Source organism: Ranitomeya variabilis, chromosome 2 (assembly GCF_051348905.1).
Source record: "Ranitomeya variabilis isolate aRanVar5 chromosome 2, aRanVar5.hap1, whole genome shotgun sequence".
In the NCBI taxonomy this organism is placed as follows: domain Eukaryota; kingdom Metazoa; phylum Chordata; class Amphibia; order Anura; family Dendrobatidae; genus Ranitomeya; species Ranitomeya variabilis.
In genome coordinates, this window is record NC_135233.1 from 224,341,563 (window position 1) to 224,369,511 (window position 27,949).

Here is a 27,949-nt window from a genome sequence, read left to right on the forward strand (position 1 = left end):
AAGTAATAGCTGCATGATTTGGCAAGTACAGTAAATGTAAAATTGTGAAGCCAGTGACCAAACATGTAGGCGTTGTTTCGGCTGTGTGCAACAACGGTAATGCGAGCACCCAGACTAAAACCACTGACAGGTGAAGTCAATGACATTTATTTTATTGGTGGCCCCTAAAAAAAGTGTGATAAATTAGGCGTAAAGTGAACATTCAGTTCTGTTGGAAGCAGGAAAATTTGGAAAACCTAAGGATCTGAGCAACCTTGACAAATGGGTCAGATTGTCTTCAACATGGAAGGTCCACCTACCTAAAGTGGTAAAAGGTTCATAACTAATTGACAGGTATTGACATATTGTGGATTATGATAGGTGTCAGAGCACACAAAGCATCGTAGCTTGCTGTGTATGGGTGTAAGGCGTATGTGGTGTAGCCGCAGACCGATCTTGGTGCCCATGTTGACCATTGTCCAACACCAAAAAGTGCCTAAAATGGACATGTGAGTATCAAAGCTGGACCATGAAGCAATAGGGAAACATGGCCTGGTCTGATAAGTCACATTCTACATTGTGTGGACAGTCATTTACCTGGGGACGAGACGGCACCATGATGCTCTGTGGAAAGAAGACAAGCTGGTGGAGACATCGTGATGAGTTCTGCTGGGCCTGGTATCATGGAGACGTGCCACGTAAAACATTGTACAAATTATGTGCTACCTAGTGAAATCCCCTAATGGCAGTGCCCTTTTCCCAGCAGGATTATTGCCCCCCATCAGGAATGATTCGAGTGAAGCATTGACTTGTCCTCAAATTCCACAGATCGTTGTGGGATGTTCTGGAAAGACCAAGTCCGATCCGTGAGCGTGATGGAGGCTGACTATGTCCGATTCTGTCTCTAAAATGTAAGAAGGAAAGACGACACAAAACCCGACATCTTTAAATCATACATTTATTAGTATACAACCAACAAAACTCGTTTGGTCTTGGAACCGACAATTAAGGCACATTCTGATTTACTGGACGATTGCATAGTTAGAACAAGCACAATATTGGAGGATTCTCTTGGTTATTGGGGGGAGGCAGTGATGAGTGAACGGTTCTGGGGTTACAGTACATTATTCAGATACGTCATTTCTAGTATATTAGACCGATATAACATAGGGAAGGTCTCGGTTACAGACTGTGTACGGTTCTAAGTGCTGAGGTATAAGAATAGCTGATTAGTAATATACATATAGCCCCTGTGTCAGCGGATCCTGTGCGGATCACATACCCGATAAGACAAGATCAGAGACAGGTCCGGCCGAGATTGGGCAAAGAACATTAGGAAATGGGTGGGCAGAAAGCGTGGTCTGGTACAGAAAACTGTGCCCCACTAGGGACAATACAGCACATGTAGAAATGCTGCTGAGGCCATATAAAAGGAGTAATCCACAAGAAATTGAACTGATCTTGAACCACCGTGGCTGTATACAAAGAACAACACCTTTGTTACGAAGTAGAGACTGCAGCTAGTGGAAGTATGCTTAGAAAATTTGGCCTCAATTACCTAAAATGTCCTACCGCTTTCTGTATACAGCCCCTATGTAGACCTATGTATCTCTGTGTTACAGACTACAAACAGACCCAAAGCAACAGGATCCTGCAGTCATATTACCTCTCTCCAAACTGTGTCTCTAAGGTTACAGACTACAAACAAAGCCAGGATAGTCTGACCCTGCATATTCCCTCTTTCACAATGTATGTGTCTCTATGGCTGCAGACCACAGAGTACTCTGAACCTGCATATTCCCTCTCTCCCAATGTATGCATGTCCATGGCTGCAGACCACAAGTTAGTCTGACCCTGCATATTCCCTCTCTCCAAACCATGTCTCTCTGGTTACAGACTACAACCAAAGCCAGGGTACTCTGACCCTGCATATTACCTCTCTCCCAACGTATGCATCTCTATGGCTGCAGACTGTAGGGTACTCTGACCTTGCATATTCCCTCTCTCCCAAGGTATCCATCTCTATGGCTACAGACCACAGGGTACACTGACCCTGCATATTCCCATTGCCCTGCCATTGGTTTTTCCAACCTTTTGTCTGCACAGCTTTCTGAAACACGTTGGAAAGATATTGATCTCATCTTGGCCCTATCTAAAAGCTAATTAAAATAAAAAACAAACAAACAACAGTTTATCTTTGTCTTTTGACAGCCTAGAAAGCGATTATCCAATGTTTGATATCAGTACATATTAAACTGTCGATCATCACTCTATAATTAGTATATAACATGTAATGTAAGCGGTGAGCGAAGTGCCGAAATGCAAAGGGTGGAGTGAGGAGTAAAGCAATGGACAGCAGCCAAAATATCATGTATTTAAAGGGGGTAATCCAGCATATAAAAAAAAAAAAAATATATAAAAAAAACCCCCTCCAAAAATAACAGTTCTTCCCTCTCCCATCACTACCAATGCAAGGCTGATGATCCGGCAGTCCATCCGGTCTTTCTTTTACACACAACAGGTACATGACCGCTGCAGCCAATCAGTGGCATTTGAGGCCATGCACTGTACCACTGGCTTCCATCGCTCAGCAAGTACAATGGTAAATGACTGCCACGGCCACTGACTGGCAGCAGCAGTCATAAGCAGGGGACCACCAGAGTGTTAGCGCTGACTTGGCGAGGAATAGGAGTTACTGTATGTTTTATTTTATATATGCAAAAAAATCCCAGTCATCTGGAAACAGCACCACTCTTGACTACAGGCTGTGTTAGGTATTGCAGCGTCTCCATTTATCTGAGCAGGGCGTAGCTACAATATCAAAGGTCTTGTAACTGCATCCGCCGGTTTAGCCGATCGTCCTAGAACATGTTTGCTCATCATACAGCTGCTTTATTCCCAGACTCCTTCATGTTTTACAATAATCTGCAATTTTGTCCCTCTCCATCCAACAACTAAGACAAAAGGCTTCATCCTCGGAGACGCCCCTGGATCTGCCCTGCGGGTGCAAACCGAGGCTGTAGTGTCGCATGATGAAAACATTCACACAAAGGGATCTGTGTATTTATTACCTGGGAGAGGACTGCGCTTGTGTAACCCGACTCGCAGCCTTGGGTCGGTAATTAATACGCTCCCCGCAAATTAACACTATAAAAGGGCAGTTAACCCGTTCCCTGCCGATATGCAGAAAGTAAAAATCATAGGTGACAACAAAGATGGCTACCAAGACAACTCCTATACTTTGATATTTTCATACTGCTAAACTGTAAATGTCTTTAAGATTACCATCCCTTTAAGGGCACAGAGTTTGGAGCAGATAAAAAAAACAATAAGTTCCCTACATATATAACAAAAAAAAGAAAGATAACAGAAGTATCCACCTCCAGACGATGTTCATAGGGTGGTATGAGATTAGAACAGCTCCCCTCTTGGCTGTGTCTGGTATTACACAAATGGAGGAACTGATACAAGAACTGCCATTACTCATTAGACGTCCTCACACTCCGCTTTTAAAACTAAAGAGCTGCCAGAAAATGACCTATTGTTTATATCAAGTTTGCGCCAATTTTATTCATATCACACTGGGGCTTTTTTTTTTTTTTTTTTTTTACTTCTGGCCTCTTGTACTTCCTGTCCTTTCTGGAAGAGTTTTCAGCAGGCTCCTTATGAGCAGAGGCAGGATTACATTGCAATGACAGGTAACAACTCTATACACAGCTTATATCGCCTATTGTGGGTGGTGGATCCTGTGTTACCACAGCTCACCTCCTCCTCCTTCTCTCTTCACGATGACCTTTGCACACACTCATTAGATGCGTTAATACAAATTATAGGGTCAGGGTCTGTTTACACTGCGACTAATGTACATGTGTTATTTCCTGAAACAACAAGAAGTTAAAGTTTAAAAAGCCCCAGTGGCCATTGTGAGAATTGCAAGATTCTAATTTGTAATTAAAATTGTGATATAGAATTTTTTTTTCTTTTTAAGAAATACATTTAACACAAAGAACTGATTTAAACAATAGGTTATTTTCTGATATCACATTCCCTGTAAGCAAAGGGGAAGTGTCTACAGTCACACCAGACACCACATGATGTACATGACTGGATGTTAGATGTCACTAATTCCTCTTTTTTCTTCTCTGAAAGAGTAAAAAAAAACCTACTCAATCTAAAGCACATGGCACTAAAACCGCAAGCCTGCATGAAATCACTATCACCGGTAGCTATTTTTGGCTAAAAATAATTTCTTAAATTGGGTTTCATTAAAAAATGTTGCCCTATCTGCCTTCAATAGCCTCCGTATGTCACTGTCTATTGCTCCTTCTTATCAGTCTTGTACAGAACTTCGCTGTGCTGGTTTATGAAGACAGACCAAATGAAAAGTTGAGCTGAACTTCCATATTATCAGAGGAGCTCAGAAACAGACAGATAAGAGAGTTACAGAAGGAGCTCACTGACAGATTCTCCTCATCTTGCAGCCAAAATGGTGAAAAATTTGTAATGACACCCATTTGAGAAATTGATTTTTAACCCCAAATTTATACGTAAAAGATGGACAACCCATTTGTCTTTAAATATAATATGGAAGAATTGTTATAATGAAATATTTTAATATTTCATTTGTGCCAGAAATATTTTATATCATTATTTACTGGGTACCATTAGGCGGTATTCAGACCTCCGTGTGTCACGGACCACAGCAGGACTCCAGTATGTGGCTAACGGATGTGTGAATCCAGCGTTAAGCTGAGATACAGGGGTCACGATTCTTTTCAATACCCCTGTCCTACCATTTTGAGGCCTAAAGAAACCCCTAATCTCAGCTTCCGTCATGCTTGTGACTGAAGAAACTGCAAGTCTGACTGGACTAAATAATATGGCAGCTGTGATTCTTTTTGAAGCAAGGAGGTGACGATCTAATGTTATGGTCTTTGTACACATTACTATTGTTCTGCCAGGACACCAGAGCAAACAGCCAGGTCCTGTCACAGCTGTGGCGGCCATGTTTACTTTCAGAGCTGTGGCGGCCATGTTTACTTTCACAGCTGTGGCGGCCAGGTTTTCACAATTTCACTCATAAGACACGTCCCTCTCTCTCTCCAGTCTGTACACTGCCCTCATACATAGTATATAACATCATACAAGTAACCTAGGTGCACGCAGAGCGTTAGGTCGGCCATCTTGGAGGTCACCTGACAATATACTATATCTATATATATATATATTTGTCAGCAGCTCTGCCAGATGTTTTATCAAACATGTAATCACGAGGAGGACTGATATACATGTGGAGGTGCCCAGTCTCCTTCACTGCCCTTGTACACAGTATATAATAATCATTGAAGTAGCCGAGGTGTGCACAGCGCACTAGGTCAGCCATTTTGGAGGTCACCTGACAATATACTTTATCTATATACAGATGTTTGTCAGCAACTCTACCGGGTATCAAAACAAACATGTAAATACGAGGAGGACTGATGTACATGTGGAGACGCCTCGTCTCCTTCCCTGCCCTTGTACATAGTATATAATATCATTGAAGTCTAGCTGAGGAGTGCGCAGAGCGCTAGGTCGGCCATTTTGGAGGTCACCTGACTATACTATATCTATCTACAGATGTTTGTCGGCAGCTCTGGCGGGTGTTTTATCAAACATGGGATCACGAGGACTAATGTACATGTGGAGGCGCTTCGCAGGCACGCAGCAGCTTACGGGGAATGTGCAGGGCTGGAAATCTGTCATGCTTAAGTGATTAGATGCAATCTCCCTAAGCTGTATGCGCCACGCGTCTATTCTTTCAGCGCCATGATTTCAGACTAAGGTTATCTGGCAAGATCATATCACCTCAGGGCACACCCCACATAAATGGAGGAAATGACAATAGAAATGTATGAAAACTGTCTAAACAAGAAAAACATGTCTGCGTTACACATAGCAACCAATCAGAGATCAACTTTCATTTCTGAACCTGAGCTGTGATTGGTTGCTGTGGGCGACAACAACAAAACGGCCTCCATATGCATATAAATGGGGTGCTGTTTGCCAGCGAACCCCATTTTACGGCCTGTATGGATATAACAAAATAGAGAAACTGTTACACCACTATGTGTATACATGATTTATCTCGTACTGATCCATAGTTACAGCTTGTATTATACTCCGGAGCTGCACTCAGTATTCTGCTAGTTGCTATTGGAAATATCAGCATAGTGGATGGGGTTAGTTAGTTTTCCATTTGATCGCTGTACATTGATTGATGTAAAGATCACTTCCATACTGCAATGTGTTTCCACAGAGATCCAATGCTCAGCATAGGAGCTGTGTACATAAAACAGCAGCATTTTTTTTTTATTGTTAAATCAAGACTATTTGCAAAGCTGCTAATATGTCATCTTTTGAAGCATTAAACTGGTCGCAATGGTGTAACTAAAATAAAATGAAGCCTCTTAACAAAAGGAAAAAGGTTTCCACTCAATGACAGCAAGCAGAACTTTGCTTAAAAAGCCCTCCCTCTCTGTAGAGCTGATCTAAAGCATGGCAGAATTATCCTTATGGCTCAGAACGTGAAATTTACCAATTGCTACTCTAACCTCCATCTGCACCACGCTGCAGATATGGACTCTTAGGTGGGGGTTGAATACTTTTGCAGCCAGATCACCTCCGGATTGGTTCTGCCCAGCCATATGGTCTAGGACGACTCATCTTGTCCTCCCTTTGGAGCCAACTATCCTTACAGGCAAGGGCGGCGTTATCCAAAAGTATTCAACCCTTTTAATGTTTATAGGTTTCCGGACCCCCACGCCCCATTTCCTTCACATTATCTGGATTGAAACCTCAATATATTCCACAGAAGGACAGAAATGATTCCCGCCTATGGCTGACCGCAGCCTGCAGGACGACCACATTCAGCATCGGAAGTCCATTGACTTCAAAGTGCATGTTAACTCCTTGCTCAGGATGATTCGCATTATTACTGTCTGGACAATTAATCTAAATCATAGGAAAAATAAAAATGGCCGAGAGGCGTGTGTGGGTAACGGGTGCTACCCAGCAGGTACTGGTGAGGCTATGGCCATGGAACAGCAATGGCTGCCGAGACCAGCGAGAAAGGTCCTTACACAGGCTGCTCGGCTTTCTGGCCGTCTTCACCTCCGGACAACTCGGAATCCTCTCCCAGGATCTGGCACAGTTCACTGAAGCGCTGCTGCATTTTTGGCACTCCGGCCAGCTGCTGCTCCAGTCGCTGCTTCTCCTCCGTGAGCGAGACACGAGCGGCCGAGTCCAGCTTCTCAAACTTCCAGCCTCCTTCACCATCAAACTGCAGCAAGTGAGTGTGGTATTTCCTAGAGAGAAGAGGAGAAGGTTATAGACTGGGGTAAGAGGGGGTCGTGCACCAAAGACATGAAAAAATTCTGAAATCCAAAGAGGGAACCATAAGCTCGTCCTGTTACTGAATAGGGAGGAGGTCTACCCCAAGAACAGGGGTCGCAAACACCCATGTAAATGGAGCGGTGAGCCTGTGTGACTACTACTCTCATAGCTACAGGATGGAGCAGTGAGCAAGAGTGGCCATTATTCCCATAAATATGGAATGGAGCAGTGAGCATACGTAACCACTACTCCTATAGCCACGGAATAGAGCGGTGAGCATATATGACCACTACTCCTATAGCCACGGAATAGAGCGGTAAGCATATATGACCACTACTCCTATAGCCACGGAATAGAGCGGTGAACATATATGACCACTACTCCTATAGCCATGGAATAGAGCAGTGAACATATATGACCACTACTCCTATAGCCACGGAATAGAGCGGTGAGCATACATAACCACTACTACTATAGCCATAGAACAGAGCGGTGAGCATACATGACCACTACTCCTATAGCCACGGAATAGAGCGGTGAGCATACATGACCACTACTTCTATAGCCATGGAATAGAGCGGTGAGCATACATGACCACTACTCCTATAGCCACGGAATAGAGCGGTGAGCATACATGACCACTACTACTATAGCCATGGAATAGAGCGGTGAGCATACATAACCACTACTACTATAGCCATAGAACAGAGCGGTGAGCATACATGACCACTAGTCCTATAGCCATGGAATAGAGCGGTGAACATATATGACCACTACTCCTATAGCCACGGAATAGAGCAGTGAGCATACATGACCACTACTCCTATAGCCATGGAATAGAGCGGTGAGCATACATGACCACTACTCCTATAGCCATGGAATAGAGCGGTGAGCATACATGACCACTACTCCTATAGCCACGGAATAGAGCGGTGAGCATACATGACCACTAGTCCTATAGCCATGGAATAGAGCGGTGAGCATACATGACCACTACTACTATAGCCATAGAACAGAGCGGTGAGCATACATGACCACTACTCCTATAGCCACGGAATAGAGCGGTGAGCATACATGACCACTACTCCTATAGCCATGGAATAGAGCGGTGAGCATACATGACCACTACTCCTATAGCCACGGAATAGAGCGGTGAGCATACATGACCATAACTCCTATAGCCATGGAATAGGGCGGTGAGCATACATGACCACTACTACTATAGCCATAGAACAGAGCGGTGAGCATACATGACCACTACTATAGCCATGGAATAGAGTGCTTGTCACTTATGCACAATAACATTCTGAGACTCGGAGACCCCCATTGCTTGTGATTGCAGTGATTTGTGGGCACACCAGTGATCAGCCACTACCTGTGGATGTATAGTAAATGTTGTGGGGCCATCCCCTTTAAAGGGGCGCAAACAACTAATTATAGAGGACCCTCATGTTTATCAGGGTTACTCCTCCACCTCTCACAGAAAAGAAACATGGAGGATATGCCTTAGTATATCCCCATCATTTAGGGGATCACTATTCAATGTAAACATTATTATTTAAGCAATGTAAAAAGTTCTACAACTTTCCGGTATAGTTTTCAAGATTTCTGCTTTGATTTAAAGGGTTTTTTCACTTTCGGGAACCCAATACCCTGAGTATGAGCTCCTTTGCTCGTGGTTTGGCTATAGTGCGAATGAGGACAATAACAGACACTGGGAGCAGCGGGGGAGAGCAGCAATCAGAGCTGGGTCCAGTGACCAGAACCGTGACCAGAGCCACGACCAGAGCCTTGACCACAGCCGCGACCAGAGCCGCGACCAGTAACCAGAGCCATGACCAGAGCCGCGTCCAGTGACCAGAGCAGTGTCATGCATCACATCGCCAGGATGGGTCATGATAAGGATTCCCAGTAAATGACAGCAAGCAGAGATCTTGTGCGCCATGAGATTTATTGGGAGATTATGTCGGAAAGTATATTAGACAATTTTTCTAGAATTCCATATTACAATAAATGACTTCTGTGCGGACATCGGAAGACCCCTTTCCCCTGAAGTGGGAATAAATGCCCTATATAAATCCTCCCGATGGCTCCGGGCAGTGTTACTAGAGCGCAGAGACGTCAGAGAAGATGCAGAGGCGGCAGGACAGTGCACGGCAGTGACGGACTGAATGGAGGACGAGAGGAAGCAGCGCGGTGAATGCCCTCGTCTTCTCTGTGCTGCATGTCACTGGACGTACTGCAGAGGAGGGAAGAACAAGCCTCCATTGTCCTCCCCTGTCCCCTTCATGGAGGCCAAGGCTGGAAACCATCCAAGTTCCCCATCTGTGACGATAAAAGGGGACAGAAGTGGGGCACAAAAGGGCAGCTGGGGGCCATCTCTGAGAATGGCCATACATCGCTTACTTGATGCTGTTTAACCCCAATGCTGCCCGAAGTGCTAACCCCTGGCAGTACTGTGATGCCTGGCGATCCAGAGGCACTGACTTCACAGGCTGCACATATAATAGGGCCTTGTGCCCATGAATGTTCATTATTTCCCCATTAGACACCAGTCAGACGCTGCAGCATTCATAGCGAGGGGGGAACAAGGCACCGGAGATTCTCACGTGCCCAGAATTTATCTGGACGGTCCTAGTCTTTGCCACGGGGTCTGGATGCTACAATGCCCGCTGCACTGCCCATCGTATCAGCCCTGTGCAAATTCTGAATTTAAGAATGGGCAAAAAAAGGTCTTTATTTTACATTTCTAGCACTGATTGGACAATAATAGGGTTTGTCCGACCGTACAAAATTGTAACAACATACTAAAAAATGCATACCCACCAGCTCCAGTCAGGAGACCTGTCATCTGCGTTAATGTTCCAATCACCTGACCGCTGCAGCCAATCAGCAGCCTCAAAGGTCAGGTGCACATCATTACTTCCAGTCTCGCTGGAAACCTCCGGAGCCACGTGGGTTAGAGTGGGAGAGTTCACACTTTTACTATGTTTATACAATCCCTTTCAGGCTTACAAAACCATAAACAAAACATTGATGATGAATTGGGTCCTTAAAGGGGTTGTCCGGCTGTAGGGGACAATCTGTGAATTTTCACGGTGTGCACGCTGTGAGGATTCTCTGGTGTCGGTGCCGGGAGCAGCAGGTGTGTGACCGTAAGTGTGCAATTTACATTCATGCAGTCACATGCCGACTAGACGTGTGCAGCCTCACACAATGCAAGTGTATTGAGTGAGGCAGCAAAAGTCTAGTCGGAATGTGGCCGGAAGTATGCAAATAGCATACCTGAGGTCACATGGTCACCTACAAAATGGGGGCACAATGTTTGATGAATTTGGCACAAATTGAAACATTTTAATTACTTATATTTAGCATTAAAAGAAGCACGATCCTTTAAATTGTCACATGTTAGTGTTCAACTGTGCAAAAAACAAATAATCCAGAGAAAAATCACTCAAACTAAAGGTTTTCCAAGGGAATAAAAATCATTACAGGATTAGAGACTCTATACTGAGACGTCACCTTAGCCCGTGTCTCCCGGCCTGCTTATGGACCGCAATGCCCGGACTGAGCACGATTCTCCCAAACTCACAGCCTCATATGTATCTATAAGGTTATAAGTTGGGGTCCGAAGACCCCCGGTGCTGTAGGGGGTGCTGTAGGATTTGGCTGGAGCTCCCACAGTCATACACATGTCGCAGGAGAAGGGAGATAAGAAGCTTATCTTCCCTGGGAATAAAAGGATGGGGCATGGAGACTCAACATGCCCAATCCTCCTCTCTCGTGGCTTACCATAAAGACGGCCTGTGGGTGATGGACAGTAGGGCGATCCCAGCATCCTTGGCAGCTTGGAAGATCTTGCCTTCCACGTCGATGCTGACAGCGCTCGTGCACTCGTCCAGGAGGGCATATTTCGGTCTGCGGACAGATGACAATCAGATTGTTTAGACGCAGCCCCTTTTCTTATCAGCTGACTGACCCATGAGGAAAGGTCTTGGATTGTTTGGGGAGGGTTGCTGTAATTCAGGCACAAGTTTGGTGGCCACACGACCCCCGAGGAGACACAATATGGACCACAAGTCCGGTTTTGCATTCGCTGCCTATATAGCGATTGCTGGGACATGGAGAAATACGAGCTCCATATTGGGCCAGGTAAGATCCGTGTTTCTTTATTTAATCTCTTTCTGCGCTTTCATTTTTTCCTCCCCTTCTTTTTTTTTTTTTGCTGACCTAGCCTTATGAAAATGACTACATTCTACAGAAAAATGGTAAAAAAAAAAAAAAAAATCCAAGATGGGTGAACTGATGCAAAAAGAAACCACAAGATCAGCCGTTATCATTTCCGGGCGTAATAGTACGTCATACAGCAGGAAGGGGTTGATATGAGCAATTCATTTCTCATTCTTAATTCCTTAACTCCTCATCTAGGGGGAGTTATTGCTATTCATTTGAATATTGTTCCAATGGATAAACAAGAGCCATATAGAAAAGGGTTGTCTGGTGTGGACAGTCCCTTTTTTTATAAGGAATCCCTACCTAATAGGCTAGCCATGGAGAGCTCCACTCCCGATGATCAGAGGTAATCTGTGGAGGAACCCAGCAGCAAGTGCTTGATTATCCGGCAGCTCCTCCGCAGGACAGACGAGGCATTACATGCTCATGCCGGGTCCTCCAGGGTGACAAAGGTTCTTACTACCCCCAGTACTTTATGATTCATAGATGAGGATCAAGTGGCTTTTCTAAATGGGAGAACCTCTATAATGGATCTACACAGATCCACAGAGAATGTGAAAAACTCAGAATATTATTGATCCATCTACAAGGAGTTTTTAGGGGGAGGTATTTTTTTTCTGTTCAGCTCAATCTACTGTATGTTCAAACTTTTCTAAGTCCATGAAGTCACATTATCACATGATCACTGGTTCTGTGCTGAACCCGGAGAGGAGCCAAGCCCGATGTGATCATAGATAGGTAGAGGGAAGCGCAGGAAGGGTAAAGTGAGCAACATAAAACTGTGGTCATTAAAGGGGACCTGATACCAGGTCAAAAGTGACCATTTTTTGCTCTGATTTTATTCTCATTGCTCCCCTGAGTATTCCGGTTTTTGTTTTTCTGTATATCTGCCTGTATGGCAGAGATATGGGCCTTATTATTTCATGCTAGTTTTTATGTTTATTTTTTTCTTTACCAAAAGGGTGTGGCTCACAGGGTAATAAGGCAGAGCTACCTAAAGACACTCCCCCGAGGATCCTGAGAGCCACACCCACTTGTAAAGACCATGAAATTATAACTACGGTAAATGAGAAGCTTCATATCTATGTAATGGTATGGCGGATTTTAAACATGCAAAAAAACCCGTATGGTCACGCGAGCGGAGGGAATAAGATAGGAGCAAAAACTGTCTACATTTAATCCAGAGAAAAGTCCTTTTTAAAGGAGCTCTGGTGTCTTTACACAGGGGCGGAGTGGTCTAAACACAGAGACAAAATGGTATGAGATCTTGAGATCTGTATGTGGGTGGAGGGCTGATGTGGCATCTGTATTGTTATAGATGAGCCATCTGTATGCAAAGGGGGTCTTGTCTGAGGTCGGTATACAGTGGGGAAATGCTAAAAAAAAAGTCTGAATACAGTGGGGTCTGGTCTGGGGTCTGTATACAAGATGGGACTGGTCTGGGGACTCCATGCACTTGGGAAATGGTAAGAGGTCTGTACACGGGGGGCTGATTTGGAATCTGTAATGGTGTGGGTGGTCTGTATACAGAAGGGAACAGGTCTGGGATCGGTATACAAGGAAGGGTCTGTTCTGGAGAGTAAAGCAATTTACTTCCACCATATTCTGTATTTTACTCACTTGTGGTAAAACATTCGCGCCATTCCCACACGTTGCTTCTCTCCCCCGGAGAGGACGTCTTTCCAGTCGCTCACAGAGTCCCAGCCTGTATGGAGACACAGAGAAACAAGTCATGTAGATGTAGACATTCGCTGCATTATATATGTTACCTATGGAGATAAAAGGATGAATTGGGACAAGAATTCTCCTATACAGCCTCAGAATAAAGCTGATGGGTGCTACCCATCATGGTGGCGGATAACAGAGAACATTACATTGCATTTAGCAGCACAGAAAATGGAGAGGAGATAGGGAACCCCTCTGTTCTCTGAAGTCCTGCCCCGATTCAGAGCCATCAGCTCTTTTAGGCTGCCCAAACATTGATTTGTACTTGATGCAAGCACTACTTTTAGCCACTAGAGGGAGCTTAGGAGACAGCTGAAGACATGCACATCATTGAGTTGAATAGGCGCTGCATCTATCTGCAGTGAGCTCCCCCTAGTGGGCCCTTCTAAAAATACATCATTAGCTTTTTATACCGAGCTATGGGCACATTCTATTGTCTGATAGGGAATGAAAATAATAATTATATGTGGAATTTTCCTTTAACTCCTTAATCCATCATGGAGGGGATAGTAGTGTGCGAAGGATGCCCCTGTGGTCGCGATTTGCCTACATCACCCAACATAAGCAAACGAACCGGATGTTCCCACCATTATTTACTACGGGAACCAGCTCCCCAGACGAGGGGGCGTCCTGCGAGAATCGGCAGCTCCATACACCCCTGGATTTCGTCACGTCGCACTGAATCACCCTGGCGCGGACTCACACACTCGTCTTCTGTTTTCTCTTTCTTCTACTTGTCAGAGCACAAACACCTTGGCACAAGGATGGTGTTAAGAAAACGGATTATGCCATGGAACAAACAGTGTTGCTGATGCCTGCTTGCAGAAGACTGGAAGGGTGCACAAGATGGCGTCATTACTGGGCGTCAGAAGACGGGGGTTCATACAGACAGCTTTCTCTTTAATTCAGTGACACACGCTGCAAATGTGCCGCTCATGCCTAAAACCCGGCGTACGTATGCTTCGCGGTGTACGTATGCTTCCCACCCTCTGGGTCTCCTGTGACGTGGTATGTCTACCCCTCAATATCACTCACTTTTAGCTTTCCCCAAGCCCTTCAATGCTAGATCTTCCAAGTTATGAAATAAAGGCGAGCAGTCAGCTCCCTTTTTTTCTGAGAACTCCATGTTGCGCCGTTCCTCTGTTATTCCTCTTGGAAATGCATAAAAAATCCACAGCTGAGCAGGGACTTGCCCCTATCCGTAGGATGTGTGATAACTTACTGATCACTGGAGGTCTGACTGCTGGGACTCAGGAATGGGGCTCTGGGAACTGGGCTATGCAGAGCCCCTAGGTACACTACTGGGACCCCCTACGATCTCGGGAGTGGGGCTCTGGGAACTGGGCTATGCAGAGCCCCTAGGTACACTACTGGGACCCCCTGCGATCTCGGGAGTGGGGCTCTGGGAACTGGGGTATGCAGAGCCCCTAGGTACACTACTGGGACCTCCTGCGATCTCGGGAGTGGGGTTCTGGGAACTGGGCTATGCAGAGCCCCTATGTACGCTACTGGGACCCCATGCGATCTCGGGAGTGGGGCTCTGGGCTATGCAGAGCCCCTCTGTACACTACTGGCACCCCCTGTGATCTCAGGAGTGGGGCTCTGGGAACTGGGCTATGCAGAGCCACTATGCAGGCTAAATCTTTACTCCATTCATGGTCTATGGGACTGCCTGAGAAAGCCGAATGCAGTGTTCCACTAGGTCCGACAGTCCCATAAGCAATGAAAATAGCTGAGGTCAAGCGAGTGCACCTCACCTATAACTCTGCCCTTCACCTCGCCAAACAGACCTATTACACCACCCTGATCTCCTCACAATCCAACAACCCCAAGAAACTTTCTGACACTTTTCACTCTCTCCTCAGGCCAAAAGCACAAGCCCCTATCACAGACATTTGTGCTGATGACCTGGCCTCCCACTTTATAGAGAAAATAGACAATATCCGTCAGGAAATCCGCTCCCAGACACCAAGCGCAGCGACTCTCCCATCCCTCCCTGCATCTCCCCTGGCTCACTCTCCACATTCGATCCCATCACAGAAGAAGAAGTCTCCAGCTCCTCTCCTCTTCTCATCTGACTACATGCACTACTGACCCCATTCCCTCACATCTCCTCCAGTCTCTCTCTCTAGTCGTCACAACTCACATAACTACAATCTTTAATCTCTCCCTCTCCTCTGGCATTTTCCCCTCCTCCTTCAAACACTCTATCATTACTCCATTACTAAAGAAACCCACCCTCGACCCATCCTACACAAACAACTACAGACCAGTCTCCAATCTCCCCTTCATCTCTAAACTCCTGGAGCGCCTGATCTACTCCCACCTTACCTGTTACCTCTCCACTCACTCCCTCCTAGACCCTTCACAGTCCGGCTTCTGCCCCCTACATTCAACAGAAACTGCACTCATCAAGGTGACCAATGACCTTCTGACAGCAAAATGGAACGGTGACCACTCTCTGCTCATTCTTCTCGATCTTTCGGCAGCTTTCGACACTGTTGACCACCCTCTCCTAATCTCTAGGCTCCAGTCACTAGGCATTAAGGACACTGCTCTCTCCTGGTTCTCTTTCTATCTTTCTGAACGCTCCTTCAGTGTTCTGTTCTCCGGCTCCACTTCATCTCCGCTTCCTCTCACTGTCGGGGTACCTCAGGGCTCAGTCCTTGGCCCCCTTCTCTTCTCCCTCTACACAGCCCCAATTGGACAGACCATCAGCAGATTTGGCTTTCAGTACCATCTTTATGCTGATGACACTCAACTATACACGTCATCCCCTGACCTTACCCCCGCTGTACTACAGAACACCAGTGACTGTCTGTCTGCAGTCTCCGACATCATGTCCGCTCTCTATCTGAAACTCAACCTCTCCAAAACTGAAGTTCTTCTGCTCCCGCCATCTACTAACCTCCCTAAATCTGACATATCCCTCCCCGTGGGTGGCACCATAATAACACCCCGGCAGCAGGCACGCTGTCTGGGTGTTATGTTTGACTCCGATCTCTCCTTCACCTCCCATATACAATCTCTTGCCCGCTCGTGCCGCTTACACCTAAAGAACATCTCTAGAATCCGCCCTTTTCTCACCATGGAGATAACAAAAACCCTCACTGTCGCCCTGATCCACTCCCGCCTGGACTACTGTAACGCTCTATTAATTGGCCTCCCCCTCACTCGACTTTCCCCTCTCCAGTCTATCCTTAATGCAGCAGCCAGGGTCGTCTATCTAGCTAATTGTTACTCGGACGCGTCCGCTCTTCGCCAGTCATTACACTGGCTGCCCATTCATTACAGGATACAACTCAAAGTACTTGTCCCACCCACAAAGCTCTCCACAGAGTGACACCCCCTTACATCTCCTCCCTCATTTCTGTCTATCGGCCTAGCCGGCGGCTGCGCTCTGCAAATGACTTCCGACTAACCTCTGCACTAATCCGTACCTCCCACTCCCGACTCCAAGACTTCTCCCGTGCTGCGCCAATCCTCTGGAATGCTCTACCCCAAGATATTAGAACCATCCACAATTTGCAGAGTTTTAGGCGCTCCCTCAAAACACATTTGTTCAGAGCGGCCTATCATGTTCCCTAATCAAAGTCATTTTATGTTTGTATGTGTAGCCCATTCACTATCTCCATCTACCCCCCACCCCCTGAAGGTGGCTGGACCATCATTGTAAATACATCATTGTAAATACACACCTGTGCTTTGTATCTCCCCACCTCATTGTAGATTGTAAGCTCTCACGAGTAGGGTCATCTTATTGTGCTTTAATTATTGTATTGTTAACGTTGTTACTTATGACTGTTGTGTTTGAAACTGTTAAACTGTAAAGCGCTGCGGAATATGCTGGCGCTATATAAATAAAGATTATTATTATTCAGGTCTCAGCTGATCATAGAACCATCATCGAACTGGGACATTTCCCTTTAACTGGGATTATAATCAATGCGCTAACTCTACACAAGGACGAAAAAGTTATGTTCTTATTGCACCATCTGGTGGCTGTTTACAGTACTGCAGTTTTTGTTTTACATAATTCAGGTGACTGACTGATTTAACAAAAGTTCTAGAAGCAAGGAAGAATGCAAAAATAAAATGCTCGTGCGCTCACCTCCCTCTCGCTGCACCAGATAGTTCAGATTCACAATGTGCAGGATCACCTCCAGGTTTTGGTCATTGAAGCCTTTTGTTCTCATGTCGGTGGCTGTGTCAGGGTAAATAACCTGATCTCGGAGGGAGCCGACGGACATGTAAGGCCTGGATGCAAAGGAAAAATGACATAAATGTGAGCACAAATCAGAGAATGCGTTTAAATGGGGAGTGTTGCTACCACTGCAGAACACGGAGTACCTCTCATATTACTCAGTCACTGATTTGTATTCACTCTGGTTTACAATAAAGAACATATGAAGGGTCTCCATTTATTGTTCCTAACTTACAAAGAATTGAGAATTCAGCGCACCCCTTTAAATCAGACTAAACACATTTATTACTCAAATTAGTGTACAACAGTGCCATCCGCTGGCCAGAAGCTGAACTATGTTAGCCATTTACATGGAGCCTGTTTTTTCCCCTCTTCTTCCGAGACTTGTAACTTTATGTTTCTCTCCACATTGCGGTACGAGGGGTCTTTTTTTTTTTTTTTTTTTTTTTAGGGGGAAGGGGGGAGCAACAAGAATGCCACCATTTACTTTACCATAAAATGCGCTTAAAAAAAATGGTAAGAATTCCAAATGCAATGAATAACTGTAGGGGGGAAAAAAAAAAAACCATAATCGCATTATCACCATTGCTTTTTGAGTTTCGTCTTATTGTGCTGTAAGAATGAGCCGGAAACATAGTTCTGCAGGACAGTAAAAGTACAGAAATACCAAATTAGTTTTTTTTTTCTTTGGTTTTATTATTTTACTGTTTAAAATATATATATTTTTTATTTGTAAAAAAAACGAAACAAAAATAAATAAATACATGGGAAAAAAGGCTGTGTAAGGGCCTGTCTTGCTATCAGCGATAAATAAATGGGTTTTTTTTCTTCATTTTTTAACTGGAAAAAAAAAGTGGAGGAGATTAGAACTTTAAATGTTTTTTTTTTTTTTTTAAATGTATTAACTTTGGGAGTACAAAGATGGCGGCAATGGCCGACTCAAGTACCATAACAATGCCGCAGTCCTAGATTAACAGGGGTCTCTAAATGGTGAAGCAGGTGCCACCTGTACAACACAGTCGGCATCCACCTTGCGCAGAGAAGGCGCAGCACCTGAGCCCGCCCTATGCACCTGCACCTTGGTAAATCCTACGTCAGGAAGGGTAGCGGCAGGTAAGGTAGGTAGACAGAAGTATAGGCAGACATTTGTGGTCTTTTTAGGTCTAATAAGCAGGAAATCATATTTATACCTCGCATGTTAATAATGCCTAGTTTCCCAGTGGGGGGTCCTGAGCCCAGTGAGCCCTCACGCTCTTTTTTGCAATCCCCGTCCCCTATGGTCTTGGTTGATCGCCGCAAAGTTCAGGACTTGAGAGTGACAAAGGCTGGGCAGTCAATTAAGACAAGGGGCCAGAACAGGGCAGGAAAGCCTAAGATCTCCGCCAGGTTTGGGACCGCCCACTGGGCACTTGCTACTTCATTTGCATATTGGATTTTTTTAAAAGTCCCGATCTTTTCAAAGTCTACAGGACCGAGGGAGAAGCCCGAGTAAGTATGGTTGTGCATGGCGCCGCGGTACAATCTGCAGATGAACGACTACCTTACCTCTGTGGTATGTAAAACATATGCTGCGGGGGAGGTTTGTACAGCACGCCGCTATATGCAGGCCACAGTCCTCCCAAGATGCGAAACAAGGAGCTTTTCCCGCAGCCATTGGGTCCAGTGATCAGAAGGTGCATCCCCTCTTCTACCTACAGAAGGAATCGTGACCATAAATCAGCTTAGAAGATAACTGAGAAGAAGAGAGATAAGAGTTACACGCCCCAATGTCGGAGGAGCTCACTGACAGAGTCACGGTCACCTCATTCTGCAGCCAGATAGGAACTGTACAAGCCAAATGCAACCAGCAGTTTTAAATTAAACCCATTTGTAAAAAGGATTTTTAGCCACCCCAAAATAAATAGATGTACCAAAAAGGTATCTGAATATCTTAAAGAAGTTGACAAGTTTGGGACCACCGATAAGTTGATCATGAGGAGTCCCTTGTAATCCCCCCATAATCCGCAAGGTCTGAATATACACAGGTTCCAAGAATCAAATACGATCCCTTATGCACAGGATAGGGGGGCAATAGCACTAGGCAAAGCCCCATCTAGAAAAGCACCTGTGAGAGATCGCAGATTACAGGGGTCAGACCCCCCAGTAGGTGAAATGCCCCGTGTGACCGGCGCTGACGTCCGCACATCTCAGAGGAAGCCGACGGCGGAGGGGATCCAGAGCAAAACACTTTTTTTTTTTTTTTAAAGGGAAATAGTGTGTGGACCTGGGAGGGTCACGTGAAAAGACACAAAGACACAGGACAGCGGGAAATGACTACATCACTGCCCCTAAAAGGGGTTGTTTCATCAGGACTAATCTGCCCATTTCTCTATAAAAGGCATGTGGACCCGACAGAGGCCCCCACCCCACTTGGGACCCCCTCAGAGCTGGATCAAGGGGCTGTTCTGTATGAATGGCCCATCTTCTTACCTACTGTACCTCCAGGCAGGCAGAGCATACGTACAGTGGCATGTAAAAGTTTACTGTTATTGTGAGCAGGTAAGCAAGTTGAAGATGAAATGATCTCTAAAAGGGCTAAAGTTACAGATGACACATTTCCTCTGCATTTTAGGCTTTTAGGCAAAAAAAATATATATAAACCTTTTTTTTTTTTTTTAGTGTATAGTAAATCCATCCTCAAAGAACAAAGTTACACATAGGTGTACACCACCAAGAGACTTAGATTACAATATAGAAAAAAAAGTTTATGTGTAACTAAAATGTAACTTTTATTCATTGCATTATGCAAATTGTCTCTTTAGAGAGGAAGAGGACTAGAACTCTAGCGCTATTGGAAGGTAGCAATCCTACAAGTCAAGGTCGACCCTTTAACGAGCCTGTACCCCGAAACACAGTGTCTGCAAATTGAGATTCTGGTTTGGCTATTATCCTAAGATAGATAGATAGATTATATATATATATATATATATATATATATATATATATATATATATATATATATATATATATATATATATATATATATATATATATATATATATATATATATATATATATATAATCTATATATATAATCTATATATATATATATATATATATATATATATATATATATATATATATATATAAAGACTCCATGCATAAGTAGTTCCATGGCTGCCATGCTCCTTAGATAGGTGTTGGCTGAATGTTCTTTCTTCTGGGCCCCTTCTCCCCCATACATATGCACGATCAGCCTGCCTGAGCGTGCATATGTTCCAAGTAGGCAGAGGAGAGTAAGCCGCTGCCAAACACCTATGGCGGCTGCTTATCTCTCTGAGATCTAGATGACTCTGATTCTCCCTTCCACAGACACCCCAGTCCGGAGGCCTCCATACACATTAGGTGGTCCTCCGGCTCTGCCCACCAACATGTAATGTAACAGTGAATACACCCTTCCCCTAGACACAGATCTGCCCTCACATGTCCGAACCCTGCACAAAGCGCCAGTGCGATGGGGTACTAAGGTCGCGGCTCCTGTACCATGGGGAGATCTGACAGCTCAGCTGCTCCTTGGACCTTTGTCTTCTTCCTATCACTGCCGAAAGATGATAATCGCAGACCTTGACCTTGCTCCATTCACGTCTCCTGTGTACGCTGATCCCACATTAGGATCATGTAATCTGGTTATCAAGATTTCAGGGAAAGTTATTAGAGCGATGGGATTAGGCAGAGCAATGTCGCCGGTGTTAACTGCGTGGCGATACTTTAGGGAAAAGGTTGGAGCAGATCGATTGCAGCTCATGGGTAACACACGGCCTGGATTTACTAACATCTCTGGGGGCTGGTACATCACCCCCCAAATTCTTAAGTCAGGGGAATCTGGATTTTAACCTATCCAATTCTTTACTTTCCTAATGATGGCTCCGTTTGAAACTTACATACATACAGCCCCTTTAGCTGTGCCAAGTGTACAAGTGACAGGGGTCTCCTATCTCATGGACTGATTGTGGATAGCTACGACAGTCATCATCGACCTCTGAAAGCCTTGATCTGCCATCCGCGGACCCTCCGTAGCCTTCTTCTGTACAGCAGCAGTCACACCTGGACCACCTCGGCTTACCCTTGCTTTTCGGGAAGAGTAGGGGTCCCAGAGGTCAAACCACCACTGTATGACACTATTATTTCTCTTTTTTTACCCTAGAATTTTGCAAAAATTGTAAATTGTGTGGATGACCAGATCCCAAAGCAAATCTGACCAAAATCGCCTGGCAATACAGGACTTTTTTTTTTTTGCCACCCATCTCTGCTTACAGTCGGGGAATGGAAGATCTGTCCTTATCATACGGTGCCATGGGAATACTGAGCCCACCGCTGCGACAGGGCACCATTCAGTGACTGCAAGCAGAGATCTGGAAAACTTTGGAGGATCTGATCCCTCCCAGTATATTAGAAAACTGCAGAGTTTTCTCCATATTGTGAATAAGCTTCATCTGCAGACCTGGAACCACTTTCCCTGCCACGTATGTAATATTAGGAGCCGTGTGCTCCGCCACCTTCTCTTCTTCTCGACTCTTACCCGAATATTGAGACTGGCAACAACCACGTCGCCTGTTGGGGTGACAATGGGAATATTCTCACATATGATGCCGTTCTCCACATCCACCACTTGTCCTGTAGAAGAACAAGGGAAAATTAAAGACATTAATATAGTATTCAGCGTCGCTAGTTTTACACTTCTGACACTCCCATAGAAGGTAACAGAAACAGCCAAGAGGAACCTATTTTGGAGATCTGCATAATCTGTGAATGTGCCACAAATGTCGGATATCGGATTAATCCTTTAATGACGGCAAACATTCCCACCGTAACAGCCCAAGTGCCTGCAGCCACTCTGCACCCCCTGTAACAGCCACTACTTCCCAAATACCTACACTGTCCCCCACAACGGCGTCTGCGTCACCTGTGCCCCTTGTAAGTCAGGATCTGCCAATTACTAACACTGAGCAAAAAGATTTCTGCTGCCCTTGTCCAGCGTGTGGTCCAGTCCTCCGTGGCATCCGGACCAGGGCAGTCTTCACTTCTGCAGCCGGAAACCTCGGCCTGGCATTATCGGGGTCTCTTCGGCTGATGTCATGACATCACATGACTAGGCCTCACATGAAGTCTTGACCTTGCAGGGCTTAAGTACAAGAGGCGCCGGGGATGCAAGGTCAAGCTTTCCAGCTGCAGAAGTGAAGACTGACTTAGTTCTGGTGCCAAGGCAAAACCAAATATCCTAACTACTATTTACTCTCGGTCCACGTAGGGGGATCTGGAGATCTCTGAAAACTTCATTTTGAGAAACTGACAACTCTTAATTTTGAACCTAAAAAATGACATACAAGCAAAAGACAGAAATTCACTTGAAAACCGCCACTCCGGCCCATTCCAAGAAGCTATAGAAAAAAAAGGCACTTTAAAAAAGGTGAAGGAGTCCTCTAATCCCTATAAGTGTCTTCACAGCACAAAACTATTTTGACCCTGATCATCATTGACGCTGTGGACAAAGCCGAGTGCTTACACCTTTTATCCTTCACTGTCCGTAAATCTGGCCATACACTTTATAAAAAAATCTGCCAAAAAGTGTCCACCTTAGATCTGAGCGGACTGATTACATGATCGGTGGTGGCCGGTTGGTAGGTCATACTGTCATGGTGGTAGACTTCCAGCAGGGGGTGCTTCGAGACAATAACAGGGCTTGGGAGTTCTTTAGCTACGCGTATACTAATCAGGCTGAATGTATAATTGCCCACGTGTTATAATCCACTTAGTCGTCCATGTGATGTTTGCCCTCGACTCATTCATTCATGACGAAGAGTTAAGTATATAATAATTATGGATCCTGGGCCTGCCCTGTACGAGGTGAAACCGGATGATGTAGTAGGTGTGTTACCAGTCGGCTTCTCGCACAGCTTTTTTTCCAGGCTGATTTGTCAGCTTTTCGGCTAAAAGAACAACTGCCATAATTCCAATTTGTCTGCAGTGCCCCCGCAGGGAAAAAGTGGCATTGCATGATGCAAGGACATCTTAAGTCCTCCAAGACTTCACACGCTTATTGTAGTCCTTCTCCTCTTTAGCCAATAGATTGGACTCAAATAAGGAACCTCCAGCTTTATGGGCTCGAACTTACCTAATAAGGATAATAAAAAAATTGGGTTTCTTCACCGGACTATAGATTTAAACAATAACCTAAATATCCATAAAATGTGTCAGAAATGTTTGGTATAGGCAGGTTTTCTGTTCGTTTGCTTTGGACTATGGATGAGGCAGGACAGGGTTTGGGGAGACAGGTCTGAGTCCGAACTGAGAGTGCATGTGTACGGGGGAAGCAACAGATATGTAAGATCACATTTATCGTAGTCAGAACCCCTATTTATCTGTGCGCAGTGGTTTTGCCTTCAAACCATGACTTATCCACTTACGGCACTGTGATGGAGCAAACCACTGAGCACAAAAAATGGGGGCTCTGACTACAATTAAGCAATTCAATACATTTGCTTTTTTTTTTCCTAAGATATGTGATCCAGTCTGTTAGTGGCAGGAAAATACTAAACTTTTTATTGGCAAGTATATTTGTGCGAATAAGACACCTCACTGCATTGTCAGTACAAGGATCATATGTAATCACACAAATGACACTGTAGAAGGCAGAACATCCTCCTTACCTCTTATCTCAAGGGGACCTTCGATGCGAATGCCATGTTGTATAACATCGCTTTCCTTGGGATTGCCTCCTTCCAATTCTCCGGGACGCTTGTAGACACCGTTCTGTACATCCTCGAAGACCTCAAACATTTCATGGACTCGAGCTGTGTACCCGGCCAGTTCGGTCACCTGCAAATAACATATTGGGGTATGCTTAACTCAGGGAGGAGGGCGATAACACCCGCAGAAATCAATGGCCTAGGTAGATATTGATGTACTTGGTGATTTGGATCCACACAAGATCGCTCAGAAACCAGAACCCGGACGTAGTGCAGCTTCAGGCTATGTGCAATGAAATGATCTCAAAAAAAAAAAAAAATATTTAAGGGGGTTGCCCCTTTTTTTTTTTTCTTTAACAATTATCCTTACAGGGGAAAAAAAATGCACGCCTTCCGGAAACAGTGCCACATCTTAACACAGTCTGGGAATGGTACTGCAATTCGCTTGGGCTCATTTAAGTCGATGGACTTAAACACAACCTATGGAGAAGAGAGAGTGTCGCGCGCTCTCCATTTTGTACAACTACTAAACACAGCGACCGAAGCGACTCACCGACGCGTGACTCACCTCTTTGTAAGAGGACATTACTCTCTCGATGGCGTCCGCTGCTGCGGTCAGAAGATTTCTGGCAGTGGTGAAGGCTTCAGCTCGCTCGCTTACTAGTTCCTCTTCTTTCATCTCCATGGCTGCTTTCTTCACTTCCTCTGAATCTGAGGTCAAGAAAGAAGAAGAAAGTTAGTAACACAGTGCAGCGTTCCCCTACACGGAGGATAAGCCACCATACTGGGGGGAGTGAAGGAGGCCATACAAATATAAAGGACTCACTGAGTACATGGCATCATGAACATAGAGATGCCATGTGTACGGACTATTGTGGTGCATACTAATACAGGCACAAATTCTCCCCAAGAACAACAAACATTAGAACAAACACCTTTAAATAATAATAAAAAAAAAACGGGGTAGTCTCAAACCCGAGAAAGTTGTTTTTTTTTTTTTTAACATTCTTCTAAAACTTAAAAAAAAAGTTACAAAATACTTCGCTCTAGAAATTATGGCTGTCAGCTGTGTAATTAGCGAGTGTGCAATTTCCCCACAGCACTCCCAGAGGAAAAATGAAGCATTACACCTTTCTGGGCACGTTGAGTCCTCCAGATAGAGAGAAGATCTCCTTGTGGCTGCCCCCTGTCCAGGGTATAAATGGGTCATGAAAGAGAACCCCACATAGCGTAAAAGTTCAATTTTGTGGGGATGTGGACAATCCTTACCTCTCTCTGAATAACCAGTGGCGGTGATGATGGGCACGGCCACCATGACAAGGCCGGACGCGCTCCACACGTACTTCATCAGGAACTGTTCCAGCATCACATACCACAGCCTCTCCAGCAGGATGAGGTTTATCTGCGAGGACAAGTCCTTGTAGCATTGCTGCAATAGGGACAACTCCACCTGTGAAAGGAAATGACATGGAAAGGGGGAGCTTTAGTGATCAGACAGGAAGACGTGATAATTAGTAGGACAATAACGGGTTATCATTACACCCACCAGAGAGTGTATATCACAGTATGGGGCATTCTCCTGAATACTCCTCCTATGTTTGTTCACAGATCAGTACCATTTAAAATAAAATAAGCCTGAACTGCAACACCAGACCCAGCGTCTCTTCGGGAAAAACAAAATTCTAATATTGAACCATCCCTTTAAGGGAACCCATCAGTGCATTTTATGGACGTAGCGGTAAGGCCATTTAGGCACTTGTTCCTCAATAAAAATGACACCTCTTTTGTACAGATCCAATGTACCGGTGCTGAGAAATCTAGAGTAGAATCCATATGCAAATCAGGAAGGAAGTGAACTAGGGGCGTGTCCATGCACTTGGAAGAAGCGGACCAACTGGAACGACACACCCCAGTGCACTTCCTGCCTGATTTGCATGTGGCTTTCTACAATAGCTTGCGAGTTTCTGTGGGAAACAGAGGCGACCAAATAAAGGCGAAAGAAAACTACTAAATAAATTAAAAAAAAAAACCATTAATTTATTTTTAATTTTTTTATTGTAAGAAACCATTTTTTTTTCTTTTTAAAACAAAATTACCATTATGAGCAGCTAAAAATAATAATAAAAAAATAAAAATGCCACACGTCAGAGCTGCTCAGTGTAACACGAGTGAAGGACTCTGCGAGCTCCAGATGATTCACGTGATGTGACAGCACAGAGTGACCAATGGCCTGGATATTTCTTCCTCGAGTGTCTGACATTACACCCAGCACTATCCTCAGACCCACAAGCACAGACCAAGCGCAATTTGCTATATTTCCTCATTGCATAGTCTTGGGGTACCGGATCCTACTTCTTACAGAATTCAAAATTCTATTGGTTGCCCTTGGAAACAGACATTTCACACTGTGTAGTCAGTCATCTCAGGCTTCCATGACGCCCTGCTGACAGGTTACCAATTACTCCAGATTTAAAAAGATAAAAATTATAATCTCTTCACTCTCCTGACATCTCTGTGTTGGCAATTACTGTATTTGGATCTCCCGTAATTTTCCCATCTTTTCCTATAACTCCGCATTGTTCCGTTCCTCCGTTATTTCTCCTGGAAGTGTAGGAATAAACTGACAACCAGCGGGGAGGGGGCGTGTCTCTAACCAATTTGACACTGTCCAATCAGTGCTGTGAATGCAGGGCCACACCCCTTTCTTTGACCAGAGGAATAGTAACAACTAATTCGCAAATTTCGAGCATGAATAACAGAGGAACGGCACAACGCAGGAATGGAGGAAAAGCTGTTCCAGATTTCTTACATTATGACAATACAGGCATTTACTTCATTGGAAGTGTTGACAGATGCCCTTTAATTAAGATTTTTTTTAACCTCTTGAAAAAAAAAGCAAAGTTTCCCTTTAAATCCAAAGTCAAGTGCCTCGTTGTACTTAATATTAGTCGAACTTTTTCTTTTGTGAATGAGGGTGCTCTGGCAGTGGAGGGGTTAAGCCCACTGCCGACATCAGGCCTTTTTTTTTTTTCGTGTCTTAGTAACCAAAGCAGAAAAGTGGTGAGAGCAATGTCCTATAGTAACCTTTCCCTTGGAGCCAGAAATGCTCTGGAGAGATTAAAGGCTGCAAAATACCATCGCTTATCGGAGGAGCGCTGCTGCCGGGAGCAAACTGCAGCACCTCAGCCGGGCCTCACTGTCAGCTCTTCAGATACATGAGAAGGTTAAAGGACTAAAAATGGCACCTCTTCTATAACGTCCTTTCTTGGTGATGTCTCCCTTCAGATAACTGTCAAATGCTTTCCCCCTCTCCACCATACACAAGCACGGAGAGGGGAATAAGTGCTGCCAACCCTCAAGAACCAGCCAACGGATTGGGTATTTCGAAATCCACCGCAAAAACTCCTTCTTTCCCCAGCCAGCGGTGGAGGGTAGCAGAAAAAGTTGAGCGACTTTATATAAAAAATTACATTCTGCAAGTTATGGCTGGAAACCATCAACAAGCACGTCGGGAGACGTGCCATGATCGTAACAGCTGAGCTCCCATAATGGGTAACTGATCTAGTCACCAGTACCTAAAACTTCCCACTATACCAATTACCAGGAACGCTGGGAGATTTCAGCTCTGAAGGCTGTAGAATTATGAATGAAGCTCAGGAGCACAATAAAAGGGGGTAATATTTAGGATTTGTAAAAGAAAAGTGACTTG

General features: G+C 44.8%; 1 protein-coding gene across 2 annotated transcripts in view; it reads right to left on the reverse strand.

Moving 5' to 3' along the window:
• Window positions 1-920: 920 nt before the first annotated feature.
• ABCD1 (ATP binding cassette subfamily D member 1) overlaps window positions 921-27,949 on the reverse strand; it is a 43,353-nt gene continuing 16,324 nt past the window's right edge. For both annotated transcript variants that reach the window (XM_077283774.1, XM_077283773.1), the window contains 9 exons: window positions 25,510-25,690; window positions 24,809-24,951; window positions 24,202-24,370; window positions 22,074-22,168; window positions 19,061-19,206; window positions 17,423-17,568; window positions 13,207-13,291; window positions 11,146-11,271; window positions 921-7,325 (listed from right to left, as the gene is read on the reverse strand). In XM_077283774.1, coding sequence (XP_077139889.1) covers window positions 7,097-7,325; window positions 11,146-11,271; window positions 13,207-13,291; window positions 17,423-17,568; window positions 19,061-19,206; window positions 22,074-22,168; window positions 24,202-24,370; window positions 24,809-24,951; window positions 25,510-25,690 — 1,320 coding nt within the window. In that variant the 3' untranslated portion in view covers window positions 921-7,096. The remainder of the gene's footprint in view (window positions 7,326-11,145; window positions 11,272-13,206; window positions 13,292-17,422; window positions 17,569-19,060; window positions 19,207-22,073; window positions 22,169-24,201; window positions 24,371-24,808; window positions 24,952-25,509; window positions 25,691-27,949) is intronic.